The following is a 14,813-nucleotide window of genomic DNA, read 5'->3' as shown; positions in this document are numbered from 1 at the left end:
TTAAGCTCCACAGGAGAAGAGCTTCTAGTCTATAAAATAGATATAATTAATATCACTACATGTTTTAAGCAATAAATGTGGGTTTATTTCATTTTTTTTCTCATTTCTTATCCATTCCTCTACACTATCCTGCTATAAGAGGAAAGGATATAAACGCCTGAAATTGACTCAATCTCTGGAAACAGAACTAGATGACCAATGAAAGTGAAAATTAATAGAAAAGTGAAAGTTGGCTTCAGATGGATTCTATACCAAATGAACCAAGATTAAGGAGGAAACTTCTCCCCCAAAAAATTGATCTTGAGAACTTTTTGTTACATAGACATGAGCAACTAAAGAATATTAAGATAAATAAAATCTTACTGGCCTTACAGAGAAAGCTAAGTGTCACTTGGGAAGAATGAGGTGTCTACATTTACTTATTATTCCTGGGGAAATTCTGCATCAAAAAATTAAAAATGTGCACAATATTTTAAAATTCTGCAAGATTCTGTGTATTTTATTTGGCAAAATAACAAAATATAGTCATGCCCGTTTCAATTATTTTGGCAATTTATTTCAATGTATCAGCAAATATGTCTGTAACAATACAACAAAAAAGATTCCTTGCTAGGCATATAAATACAGAACTTTGAGTAATTCATTTAAACTACAATACAGAAATGTATTTCCCGCACCCCTCAGAAGCAGTGCAAAGGCTTGGGAGAGTCAGGGATAATGGAGGAGCTGAGGGGGAGGGAAGTAATTGCTGGGAAGGAGCCTGGAAGTGAACTTGGAGGGTGGTTGTGTGTGGGTGGGAGAAGTATGGAGCAGATAATTTAAGGGGGAAGGAATTGTTAGAGAGTTGGGGAGCCTCTCCCAGGCAGACCCTGGCTGACCCTTAGCCTCTCCCATTCAGTCAAGCACATCTGCCCCATCCTGTGTGTCCCTGCACCTCCACTACCCCCTGTGGCCCTGAACCTCACTCAGCCAGGCATAGCTGCCCCTGTCCGGATGTGTCCCTGCACCTCCACTTCCCATCAAGCCAGGCATAACTGCTCCTGTCCCCATGTGTCCCTGCACCCCCACTCTCATTCAGCCCCTGGTTCAGTGTTGTCACCCCACGAGCTCCTATGCCCCTGCCGCACTCTGTCCTCCCACACTGGCCCTTCTGAACCCTAGCTCCGCTCTGTCTGTCCTGGGCCTTCTCACCTGGCCCCATGGGCAGGGTGCTGTGAGGAAAGCAGCCTCTGCCCCCTCCCTCTCTGTGGTTGGCTGCTGTGCCCCATGAGCCAGCTGCCCTCTCTTCTGGTGCCACAGAAGCTCCTGGTGGGCAGAAGGTGTAATTGTAGTGTGACCCCTCTCACAGCTTCCCTTCACCTCCCCATCAGAGTCAATTATTCAGGGAGGGGGCATGTGAGGGGGACATTAATTCTGCACTTGTATAATGGCGCAGAATGGCCCCAGGGAAAATGTATAGACACTTCTATAGTGTTTATCATGTTTAGTATCTGAGCACTTTTTCAAAACAAAGATCTATCACTTACCTCTGGAAGATGGAACTCTCCTCCTTTTTCTAAACTGCTTTCTTAGTCCTTTCCTACATATGCTAGGGCAACAATTAGTTGCTGACAGTAGTTCCTCCTGGTTCCACTTCAGCTAATTTTGAAAGACGTTTAACTGCTAATATAGACTGGATAAACAATTTTCAATAAGGTAACAAAGTATGAAACAGACTTGTTGGAACCACTTTGGGATTTCTTCCCTTGACTTTTCAGAAGAGCCTATATTTGAGCTTCTGATCATGCTGCCAACACTCACTTGTTCAGTCAGGCTCTTGGTTCAGTGGTGTTTTGGTTTTAGTTTGGAGATTTTGGGGTAACTTTATTTTTTGGTGGGTTGGTTGATTTTATCATAATATTCTTATTACCGTATTTCCTTTCACACCCAGTGCATGCAAGTTACTTGTTTTGAATGTACACATGCCTACTGAATGGCATTTTGGTAAAAGTTTACACTACATTACTTTACACTTATACACCAAGGATATAACTGTAGATTTAAAGGTGAGGAAAAAAACTAATAGTGACTACTGTTTTAGGTATTTAAGTAGGATGAAAGTTAGAATAGAATGAATGGGAGGTAGATTAAGGGTGCTACAGTTCCTTGTTTTTGCAGTTCCTTGTTTTTGCTTTTGTTTTCCTTGTTTTACACTGCTGACATTTATGGAGTAACTGGAGTATAATAAAACCTATTAGAAAAGGGACCACTAAGGGAGAAACAGAATGTGTTGTATGTTACAGTAGTATGTATATCTGTGGACAAAGAGATGTCTCTGAATTGAGGAGTAATGATAGTGTGTGTGTGTGGGAGAGAAAAATTGTGTATTATTAAAATTAGAAACCTGGACGTATTTTAAAGAATGTAAATATGATAAACTTAATGTATAATGAAAAATTACATAAGTATATATGCTAAATACTTTCATAATTATGGATCAAAATTCATGGACTAAAAATTAAATTAACAGTTGTTAAACACCTGGTTTATTAAAAACCAGTTACTGAAACATTTTTGTATTTCTGTAACATCACCAGCAGTTACAAAAATAAGTTTTGCCATTGCTGGTATTTTTTCTACAATCATAGCCATTTCTCCAAATGAAAAACAGCCTTTCTTAGGCCTGGTCTACGCTAAAAAGCTAGGTTGACCAAACTACACCACTCAGGGCTGTGAAAAATCCAGACACCTGTGCAGTGTAGTTAAGCCAACCTGACCCTTGGTGTAGACATCACTGGGTTGACGGAAAAATTCTTCCATTGACCTAGTTACTGCCTCTCAGGGAGGTGGATTACAGCTATGTCGCTGTAGCATTTCAAGTGTAGACAAGCGCTAAGTCTGTGATAACTTGTGAAGGTGTCACCAAAGTTATTTAACTAGGTACGTTTAAGGAAAATATTGAAGTACTAACAAAGAAACACTTGAATTATTATGTAAAACACTTTTATTTACCAAAACCTGTAGCGATTTTCTGATTCACTCTTCCTGATCGTTTTGTCTTTCTTCTTAGGTTTATGCAAATGGAATTCGTAATATCGATTTACATTTTATCATTCGAAAACTGGCAACACCTGTAATCTCTGTTCTGTTACTTTCCCTTTGTATACCTTATATCATAGCTTCTGGTGTTGTTCCTTTGTTAGGTAAGTATAAATTATAGGTATTTGTTTCATTATCTGGCCATTGTGCCTAAGAGGGGCTATGTCTACACTACCACCTCTGTCAGCAAAATTTGTGTCGCTCAGGGGTGTGAATATTCCACCTCTGAGTAACATAAATTATGTGGGCATAAGCGCTAGTGTACACAGCACTGTGTTGGCGGGAGACTTCTCTCGCTGACATAGTTGCCAGTGCTCATTGGGCGTGGATTAATAATGTCGACGGGAGAGAGTGGCTACACAAGAGATCTTACAGTAGCACACCTGCATCGCTCTCTAGTGTAGCCTTAGATGTAATAAAGGAAATACAGTATAGCATCAATGTTAACTAGCAAATGTAAATGCTTAAATAGTGATGTCACCATGCATTTTGTTTAATGTCTTTGATACATTGAATATAAATGTTTTAAATAAGATATTAGAGAGACTAGGTGGGTGAGGTGATATCTTTTATTGAACCAACTTCTACAGGGGAGAGAGACAAGCTTTCAAGCTTACACAGAGCTCTTCAGGTCTAGGAAATGTACTCAGTATGTCACAGTTAAATACAAGATAGAATAGATCATTTAGCATAAGTAATTAACACTCCATTTCAGGGGGCCATTCAAGGTGAAGTGGCCAGTTAACATCTCTCCAGTCATTTGAGGGAAGGAGAGCTGGGGGAGGAGGGGGTTAAGTGGGTTTATATATATATCTATTTATATATATATATAGATATATATAGTTGTACAATCATGGAATCTCAGGGTTGGAAGGGACCTCAGGAGGTCATCTAGTCCAACCCCCTGCTCAAAGCAGGACCAAGCCCCAATTTCTGCCCCAGATCCCTAAATGGCCCCCTCAAGGATTGAACTCACAACCCTGGGTTTAGCAGGCCAATGCCCAAACCCTGGTTGTCAAATATCACTGAGGCCAGACACCTGTTAGTGTTTGTGGACATATGTTCTATCATATTAAAAGCTTATTGAGCTGAGTTAAAGAGTTAATTCTCAGAGAGGGTGCAAAGGGAAGACTAGAGTAGGTGAAACTAATGTATTTTGTTTTGTATTGGTATCAGTACATTAAAGTTGTTAAAATGTTTCTGAATTTGAGTTCTGTTTAAATATGAGTTCCATAGATGTGGACTATTTCCACCAGCTTTCTAGAACAGTAACTAAATTTACTAAGGCACAAATAGATAATTGTGCAAATTTCAGCAGAAACATAAGGAATTCAAAGTTTTGATGGAACATCTGTTTTGGTTACCACTTGTTTGTTGTTAAGCTTTTTATATGTGAGGAAGTTATGGATATAGGGAGTCCAGTAATTGTACCAGTTGGTCATTCACCTCTTACATGAATGTAGGTGAACATCTCATCGTATCTGAAACTATATATATGTCAGTAAGCAAACAGGACTCCTGCTCACTGTTTGGTTTTGCAACTTGAGTTTTCACAATGCTTACAACTTCAGCCCCCAGTGCCCAGTTGTTATGTTGGATCTTTCAAAATTCTGGACATGTTGTTTGCCTGCTCTCCAATAAATGTGTAACATAAATGAGCATGTACAGGCTAAGTTCACAAACTCATGATTTCAGTTAAATGAGGAAGTGGAGGTAAAACTAGATACTCACTAGCAATAGAACTGACGGTATGCTTGTTTACAAGGGTAGGCAAATTAGTTAATTTTCCTCAGTTATGATTCATTTGATACACAGTATTTAGAAATGCATATTTCATGCTAATATTTAGCCTCACTTGTGGTACTTCCCTAGGGGAGAGGGGGAGAAAACTGCATGTTCTGTTCAATAGTGCTGTTGGATACTGTAAGATGTAATGGATATATGTGGACCTAACTATATATATTTTGCAGGTGTTACTGCTGAAATGCAAAATTTAGTACAGCGCCGAATTTATCCTTTCCTACTCATGGTGGTGGTTTTGATGGGGATCCTGTCCTTCCAGGTCCGCCAGTTCAAGCGCCTTTATGAACATATTAAAAATGACAAGTATGTACACATCACCTGCCCTGCAGCTGGAAATTTTTCTTAAATTGTGACAAGTGAGATCAGACCTCTTTTGAGTTCAGAAATGATGCAACACTGTACACCATGTCATTACTGTGCCACATGACGGAATGGGCACATTCTTCATGCACATCCTTGGCACCAATTATATATAATTAGAAAGCATATTTGTTTTAACGTATTTGGACAAATGATATTTGCTGTGTACTGATTTTTCTCAATGCAACGTGTTGGAGAAATACTGGGGAATTAAACATTGAGCTGAAAAATCTCAATGTGTGTAAGTTCCGAATAAAAGTGAAAGATTCCTTCACAATAAAGTACCTCAATAAAATATTGTTACTAAGGGTCTGGATGGCTAAAGAAACTTGCAATGGATTTCAGGTTACCAGTTCAAATATGGCCTCTGCTGGTATTTGGTAGCAGTGAAAAGTCACTAAAATGTAACCGCTCTTGATGATTTTGGTTCATGAGAACAGCCATACTGGGTCAGATCAGCTGTCCATTAAGACCAGTATTCTGTCTTTTGCTATGGCCAGTGCCTGGTGCTTCAGAGGGAGTTATCAGAACAAGGCAATTCCACGTGATCCATCTCTTGTCATCCAGTCCCAGCTTGTGGCAGTTGGAGGTTTAAGGACACCTAGAGTGTGGGGTTTTTTTCCCCTAGTAGATGTATGTGCTTTACAAAACGAAACCTAAATGGCTCCCATATTGACGTCATCACTAGAGAAGCCAAAGCCTGGATAAGTGAAATGAGTGAGCAAACATCTCCCCACTAGATGTGGCGCTTACAGCACTGTGGTGACGCACAGTGATAGCGCAGCGTGGGAAAGTACAGCCCCTGCTGCGTTTGTACTGTAAGAAGCAGGCTCTTTTGCCCTACAAGGTTTTCAGTTTGCTACTCTTCCACTTTATGAAAAATTTAGCTACTGTTCTGTACTTGACTGAAGAGCAGAACGCATTTCCTCTCTGTAAGTAACCTTATTCCACATCCTTGTAGAAACGGGGAACTTACGCAATCAGATTTTGAAGTAATTTACAAAATAAAGCATGTGCGTACAACATTCGTTCTTTAAACTGAACCTTGTTGAATTAAATCATTGATATAGCACAGAACTTCAGCAGGGAACGTGGCTTATGCTGTGTATGTGAAGTAAAATAAGGGCACATGACAAAAGGTGACAGTTTGGAAAAAGGAACATGAGAAAAGACTGAGGAAGAGAATGACAGATTGGTTCCTGAAGAAAGTGGGTTCTGAGGAAAAATTACTGGAAGGGGAGTGCCTTCTGAGCTTGGGGATTATCATTAAAAAAGGCATGAAACCGAGTGCAAAAGGCAAAAAGCAGTAATGTGACAGGATTAAGAAGAATGTAAGGAGCGATTTGGCGGGAGGGCAGTGGTAGAAAGAAATTACATTGTGCCAGGGTCAATAAACTACTGCCTCTCAAGGAGGTGGATTAACTCTGCGGATGGCAGAAGCGCTCTCATCTGTGTAGCATCTCGCTGAAGCAGTACAGTGGCGCAGCTGCATCCTTACTGATGCAACGTTTTAAGTGTAGATCTGCCCTCAGGCAGCTGTTGTGAAGAATTTGAAAATGTAACCCAACTACAAAGGGTAGAAATATTTCTTTAAAATGAAAACTGAGATTCTGAGGTAATCGGGACTTGGGTCCCTAGACACAGACCAATACTGCCTGTGATTAATCCTGCCCTGCCAAGAAGGTGCAAACTAAGCACCTGAATTTAAGTAAAAGGATGGAAGGAAGCCAGTGAGGAGGTTCAAGTGTGGAATAACAAGCTTGGCTGGAATGACAGGAGGAGACGACATTAGTAGTAGTGCTTTCAATACGCTGGATGGTAGAGGGGTGAGAAAAGTGCATTCATGACATTTTACCATTTTGTTGAATAATGACTGTTTGTCTTTAAAATCCCAGGTACCTTGTTGGACAACGACTTGTGAATTACGAGCGAAAATCTGGTAAACAAAGCACATCACCACCACCACCACCTCAGTCTGCACAAGCATAGAATGGTCACATCAAACACCTCAACCTTTTCTTTGCCTTTACATGTCCTTTTTCACAGACGTCTCTTCAGTCTTTGGACATACTTCCCTATGATCTTCTCAGCAGTGTTTCTATTTGTCGCTTCTCTTGGTAGCATTCAGATAGCAGTTAAGGTTCTGTGTCTTTACCTGCATATTCTGATGTTATCCATGCTGTCTGAGGTCTGTAAATGTGTAAATAGAAGTATCCTGATACCGAAAACCTTGGATTAAAAAGAATGTGCATTGTACATCTTTAAAAAAGTATATTAATTTATTAAATCGAGTTGTCACTTTATTTTGGACTGCTGTTCTGTTGACAAACAATGTGCCACAAATAAATGGTGCAAAGGGGCAAGTCATTTTTATAAAAATTGGAGCATATTTTATGGTGTTCATGACAGTTCTTATTACAGTAATAGTAATACGATTTTCTTGGGCTGGAAGGCCACACTGGGAATATAAAAAGGAAATGACCACCCTTCCAGTCAGCAGTGAAGTGGCTGTGGTAAGAACACAATGAACTATGTAGCTTACTGTCAGTCTTTTTTATTGTTTTGTATAACACCAAAGCAGTTGTACATTTTCTATTGCCTGATTTTTTTTTTCATGTGTCTGGGTTTGTAATATTGTACAGTTACTGGTAGGTTAGGAAAAATATTTCCTTATTTAGACAGTACTTGTAGGGGCTCAGTGACATTAATTCTTTGGCACTGAAAATCAGGATTTCATGATTCTAAGCACCAAATCAAAATTCAATAGCGCTAAATGGTAGGAGCACTTAAACCTGCCAATTGAGGGGTATGTAAGAAGACTACAGTTCTAATTCTCAGCCAATATTTCCCTGACATATCTAAAGCTCTGCATTTTAAATGATTACAGTAAATTTCCCTACTCAGAAGAAGCTTAGCTGACATGTTTGCACAGGACCATAGTGTAAGAAACATGCTGTGAAATGCTCTTTCACTGAACACCTTGAAAAACTGTTTTTTTTCTTACAACCAAAGCTGCAAATTATACTATAAATGTTATATTAGATCACATACAAATAAAATAAACCTTTACCTTTTCATTTGTAAGGGAGTAACACTAGAAACTTTCAGTGAACATGTACAGAATGTTACCTGTGGAAAACGAAATCCACGTAGTATTAAACAGAGTGAAAGAAAAATGAACTAATTTCTTTGCAAGGATACAGCCAAACGAGAGCCACCAAAATCAAGTTCAACAACTTCTGATATTTTTATATTTAGATAGAATTTTTTTCAGTGGTGATAATGATTTTTTTACGTAGATGTCTTTTAAAGAAAAATACAGAACAATAATACAAAGCTTTAAGTAGAGTTAAATCATGTGCTTAGATGCAGTTATCCATTTCTGGACTGTATGAGGAAAAAAATATATGGAGATTTATTGTGGTAATCAGAAAACTAAAGGAACATGCTTAAATTACTACTCAGCATTCTCCCTGAGCATTGCATATTTAACCATATGTATGTAAAATATAATACGTTGGACATACAAGATGCTGCATCTCTGCCTCTGATTTGACAGTGAAGTTTGAGAGCTGTATTGGTCCAGGATTTTTTTAAACCGAATTAATATCTTGGTATCAGGAGCCTAGATTCCTTGGCAATGTACACAGGCCAAATGCATCTGTGTTAAGCAGTAGGAGGATTGGGCTATCGCTACCAAGAGGTCAACAATTGGTACTTTACATTACTTTATTCTAGTCATTTTGAACTATAATATGTGAGCACTTTGGAGTGATTCTTAGAGAATGTCCAGTAAAATGAAGTAATGGAAAAAAGGCCTAAACATTTTCACTATCCATGTCAATTTAAAGTTAAATTGAGTATTCACATCCCAAATATTTTTGACATGCAAATGTTTTACATTTGAATATGTATAGTGGTGTACTTTCTGTAAGATAAATATTTTTCAAAAAGATGAAATTTACTGGTAACGCTTTGAGTTCCACCAAGATTTGATCCGGGACGTAGTCTTTGGTAAACAATTCCAAACAGTCTTACCACTCACATATTGCCAGCACTGCTGTGCTTCTTCATGTAGCATTTTCAATAGTGCACTCTTGTAATTTGTGTTTTTTATCCAGATAAACTGGTGTTCAAGAAATATTAAAGTTTATTAAGAAAAAGCCTTTGTGCTTTGTTTCTTATTACTGTTTGTTTTTAAAAATCATAATACAAACCAAATCTGCATTTGGGTCAGTTAGGTAAACTTATTAAATATTTTGCACTAAAGATAGACGTAAGATTACATGAGTTATGTTTGCTTTTCTTAATGAAAATAAGTTGCACTATTTTACAGATATTTAAGGGAAGTGAAGTTTGTTGCTGTATCTGGCCACTATAAACCTCCAAAAGTCTTTTTATCTCAAGATATTATTTTATTCTGAGTATATTTTACACATTTGTCCCACACAACCTTCACTGTCTTTCCTGAGACACACAGAGTTGAGAAGAAAATATAAGGCAGCTTTTGTTTTAAGGTTTAATACTCTAGTTAAATAATACTCTGGATTATTGTCCTGTGTGATAAGATTCAACGATAAAGGCTTTATTATGGCAGTTAATTCTTCACCATTGTTAGGGGCTGAGAGACTCTGCACCAGTGGCATCTGTGTCTGAAGCAAAATATCTCCAGGAATGCTGGAGCAGCACATAGTGCAGTGGACACTGCTATGCTCTTTGGAAAAGTGCAGTGTGCACTTCCCGTGTCAGTAAGTGCTTTAGTCTGAGGACTGGTATGGAAGGGGTGAAGCCATTGCCCCACTTAATCAATCAGCTCCCTTTTTGTGTGGCCATCACTACTGGTGGCATTAGATATTTCCGGTCTGTGCACCAAGGGATTGCGAGGGTGGAATTGTAGACACCCTTGCACACCAAATAGGGCTAATCACAGCCTGAAGGTTTTAATCAAAGGGGGTTTATTTTTCTGAAACGAAGTTCGCTAATTGTTTCCTGCTGAGGAATTGTCTTAATCAGTTTATACTATTTACTTGAATTTTAACTATGTAGCTAGTAAACGTTTATATTACTTTAAATTAAACATATTAAGTACAAATTAAAGGGAAACTGTATTGTAATAAAATATTACCAGTGCCCTTAAAGGGAGTAAACTGTTAGTTAAAACTTTGCATCTCTCTGCTGGGTCCCCTTCACATCAAACAGACTGCTTATCTTCACTTTCAAGGCCCTTCAGAGCAGTGGTTCTCAAAGCCGGTCCACTGCTTGTTTGGGGAAAGCCCTGGCGGGCCGGACCGGTTTGTTTACCTGCCACGTCCGCAGGTTCAGCCGATCGTGGCTCCCACTGGCCGCGGTTTCGCCGCTCACGCAAAACGCTGCAGGAAGTGGCGCAGGCCAAGGGACGTGCTGGCCACCCTTCCCGCAGCCCCCATTAGCCTGGAGCGGCGATCGGCCAAACCTGCGGACGTGGCAGGCAAACAAACCGGTCTGGCCCACCAGGGGCTTTCCCTGAACAAGTGGCGGACTGGCTTTGAGAACCACTGCTTTAGAGTATGTCTATGTTGCATTTAAAAACCTGCTGACTTGGGCTTGCAGGGCTCAGTCTAATGAGCTGTTTAATTGCAGTGTAGACATCTGGGTTTGGGCTGCAGCCTGGGCTGTAGGACCCTACAGCCCAAGCCGGAATGTCTACACAGCACTTAGCAGCCCTGCAGCCCAAGTCAACTGGCGCAGGCCAGCCATAGGTGTCTAACTGCAGTGTAGTTACAGCCTATCCCCACCCTACCTATTGTCTCATTTCACTGTTGAAATGTTGACTCCCATCTCCGATCAACCAGTAAGGCCAATTTCCATTGCCCACTTGTTAAGTTTTCAAACAAGCACCTTTGTACTTTCTCCCATGCTGCCCTGCACACTTGGGAGATGCTCCATGTAAACAGCCACAAAGCTATCTCATTATCCTCCTTTAAATCCCTCCTGAAAGTTCTGCTTTGCCCTGATGCCTACAAAACACTTAACTTGGTGCACTGAGCCCACTGCCTAACATGCTGACCATTGCTGTCTTGTTGTTTCCTTGCATGCCCTGTCTGTATCCATTTGTTGTCTTTTATCTTCGACTTAGCTTGTAAGCTCTTTGGGTAGGATCCATCTTTGTTTTCTGTTTATATAGTGTCGAACACAGTGGGGTCCTGGTCCATGAGTAGGGCTTGTAGGCACTACAGTAATACGAATAATACATTTACATATTATTTATATATTATTTGTATATATAAAATCAAACAGGCAGGCACCTACATAGACTGATAATGCAGATTAGGAAATATATCTCCAGACTGAAACAAATGGGGAAATTGGAGCTTTTTCAAAACGGGGAGGTAAGTTTGATTTCATTTTTTTAAACTAGTTAACTTTACAGTACTTGTTAAATTAAAACTCAACCCCCCCCCCCACCTGGTAAATTCTTACATCTTACATTTTCAAAAGTTTTGGTAAATTCTGACATCTGATTCATTCTAATGTGGAGATACATTTCCTGTGTCAAAGGAGGATATTGATATAATAGGCATCAGAGAAACCTGGTGGAGTGAGGACAATCAATGGAACACAATCATTCTGGGGTACAAAATATATCAGAAGGACAGAACAGGTTGGGCGGGGGGAGTGGCACTATATGTGAAAGAAAATGTAGAATCAAATGAAATAAAAATCTTAAATGAATCCACATGTTCCGAAGAATCTCTATGGATAGTAATTCCATGCTCTTATAAGAATATAACCGTAGGGATCTATTATCGACCACCTGACCAGGACAGTGATTGTAATGATGAAATGCTAAGGGAGATTAGAGAGACTATCAAAATAAAAAACTCAATAATAGTGGGGGATTTCAATTATCCCCATATTGACTGGGTACTTGTCACCTCAGGATGAAATGCAGAGACAAAATTTCTCGATACTTTAAATGACTGCTTCTTGGAGCAGCTGGTACAGGAACCCACAAGGGGAGAGGCAACTCTCGATCTAGTCCTGAGTGGAGCGCAGGATCTGGTCCAAGAGGTGACTATAACAGGAAATAGTGACCATAATAAAATAACATTTAACATTCCTGTGGTGGGAAGAACACATCAACAGCCCAACACTGTGGCATTTAATTTCAGGAAGGAGAACTATGCAAAAATGAAGGGGTTAGTTAAACAGAAATGAAAGGGTACAGTGACTAGAGTGAAATCCCTGCAAGCTGCATGGACACTTTTCAAAGACACAATAATAGAGGCTCAACTTAAATGTATACCCCAAATTAAAAAACACAGTAAAAACTAAGAAAGAGCCACCGTGGTTTAACAACCTTGTAAAAGAAGCAGTGAGAGATAAAAAGGCATCTTTTAAAAAGTGGTAGTCAAATCCTAGTGAGGTAAATAGAAAGGAGCAGAAACACTGCCAAATTAAATGTAAAAATGTAATAAGAAAAGCCAAAAAGGAGTTTGAAGAACAGCTAGCGAAAAACTCAAAAGGTAATAATGTTTTTTAAGTACATCAGAAGCAGGAAGTCTACTAAACAACCAGTGGGGCCCCTGGATGATCAAGATACAAAAGGAGCACTTAAAGACGATAAAGTCATTGCGGAGAAACTAAATGAATTCTTTGCTTCAGTCTTTGTGGCTGAGGATGTTAGGGAGATTCCCAAACCTGAGCCATCTTTTGTAGGTGACAAAGCTGAGGAATTGTCACAGATTGAAGTGTCACTAAAGGAGGTTTTGGAATTAATTGAGAAACTTAACAGTAACAAGTCACCGGGACCAGATGGCATTCACCCAAGAGTTCTGAAAGAACTCACACGTGAAATTGCAGAACTGTTAACTATGGTTTGTAACCTGTCCTTTAAATCAGCTACGGTACCCAATAACTGGAAGATAGCTGATGTAATGCCAATATTTAAGAAGGGCTCTAGAGGTGATCCCGGCAATTACAGATCGGTAAGTTTAACATCAGTACTGGGCAAATTAGTTGAAACAATAGTAAAGAATAAAATTGTCGGACATGAAGAACATAAATTGTTGCGCAAAAGTCAGCATGGTTTCTGTAAAGGGAAATCATGTTTTACTAATCTATTAGAGTTCTTTGAAGGGGTTAACAAATGTGGAGAAGGGGGATCCAGTGGACATAGTATATTTAGATTTCCAGAAAACCTCTGACAAGGTCCCTCACCAAAGGCTCTTACATAAATTAAGTTGCCATGGGATAAGAGGAAAGATCCTTTCATGGATTGAGAACTGGTTAAAAGACAGGAACAAAGGGTAGGAATAAATGGTAAATTTTCAGAATGGAAAGGGGTAACTAGTGGTGTTCCCCAGGGTCAGTCCTAGGACCAATCCTATTCAACTTATTCATAAATGATCTGGAGAAAGGGGTAATAAACAGTGAGGTGGCAAAGTTTGCAGATGAAACTAAACTGCTCAAGATAGTTAAGACCAAAGCAGACTGTGAAGAACTTCAAAAAGATCTCACAAAACTAAGTGATTGGGCAACAAAATAGCAAATGAAATTTAATGTGGATAAATATATAGTAATGCACATTGGAAAAAATAACCCCAACTATACATACAATATGATGGGGGCTAAGTTAGCTACAACTAATTAGGAGAAAGATCTCTGAGTCATCGTAGATAGTTCTCTGAAGACGTCCACGCAGTTTGCAGCGGCAGTGAAAGAAGCAAACGGAATGTTAGGAATCATTAAAAAAGGGATAGAGAATAAGACAGAGAATATCTTATTGCCCTTATATAAATCCATATCTCAAAAAAAATATACTGGCATTAGAAAAGGGCAACTAAAATTATTAGGGGTTTGGAATGGGTCCCGTATGAAGAGAGATTAAAGAGGCTAGAACTTTTCAGCTTGGAAGAGAGGAGACTAAGGGGGGATATGATAGAGGTCTATAAAATCATGAGTGGTGTGGAGAAAGTGAATAAGGAAAAGTTATTTACTTGTTCCCATAATATAAGCTACCTAACATCAACCTGTGGAACTCCTTGCCTGTGGAGGTTCTGAAGGCTAGGACTATGGCAGCGTTTAAAAGAGAACTGGATAAATTCATGGAAGTTAAGTCCATTAATGGCAATTTGCCAGGATGGGAAAGGAATGGTGTCCCTAGCCTCTGTTTGTCAGAGGGTGGAGATGGATGGCAGGAGAGAGATCACTTGATCATTACCTGTTAGGTTTACTCTCTCTGGGGCACCTGGCATTGGCCACTGTCAGTAGACAGGATACTGGGCTGGATGGACCTTTGGTATGACCCAGTATGGCCATTCTTGTGTTCTGTCTGAACTTACTACAAAGGAATCTAGTCATCTTACACTGAGAAATGATTTAGCATGAAAGGAGTGTCACTGAAATAGTGACAGGTGTTTCTATCAAATGGGGTAATTCTGGAATAAAGTGATTTTTATTCTGGAGTAGGTCCACTTGGGGAGCTCTGTTAGGGGGCTTATTCCTTCACCCACTCACTTCCCTGATCCTTCTCGCATGAACAGAGAGCAACAATACCCGAAGTCCAAAGGTGCAAACAATTCGATGTTTAT

General features: G+C 39.5%; 1 protein-coding gene across 4 annotated transcripts in view; it reads left to right on the top strand.

Annotated features, from left to right (window-relative positions):
* The window catches only part of MARCHF6 (membrane associated ring-CH-type finger 6), a 118,308-nt gene extending 109,680 nt beyond the window's left edge, over positions 1–8,628 (top strand). For all 4 annotated transcript variants that reach the window (XM_073332351.2, XM_073332352.2, XM_073332354.2 and 1 more), the window contains 3 exons: positions 3,050–3,182; positions 5,049–5,184; positions 7,137–8,628. In XM_073332351.2, the coding sequence (XP_073188452.1) occupies positions 3,050–3,182; positions 5,049–5,184; positions 7,137–7,230 (363 nt within the window). In that variant the 3' untranslated portion in view covers positions 7,231–8,628. The remainder of the gene's footprint in view (positions 1–3,049; positions 3,183–5,048; positions 5,185–7,136) is intronic.
* Positions 8,629–14,813: the final 6,185 nt, after the last annotated feature.

Source organism: Lepidochelys kempii, chromosome 2, assembly GCF_965140285.1.
Source record: "Lepidochelys kempii isolate rLepKem1 chromosome 2, rLepKem1.hap1, whole genome shotgun sequence".
NCBI classification, from domain to species: Eukaryota; Metazoa; Chordata; order Testudines; family Cheloniidae; genus Lepidochelys; species Lepidochelys kempii.
Note: the sequence above shows the minus strand (reverse complement) of the source record. Positions and strands in the feature narration are given on the sequence as shown.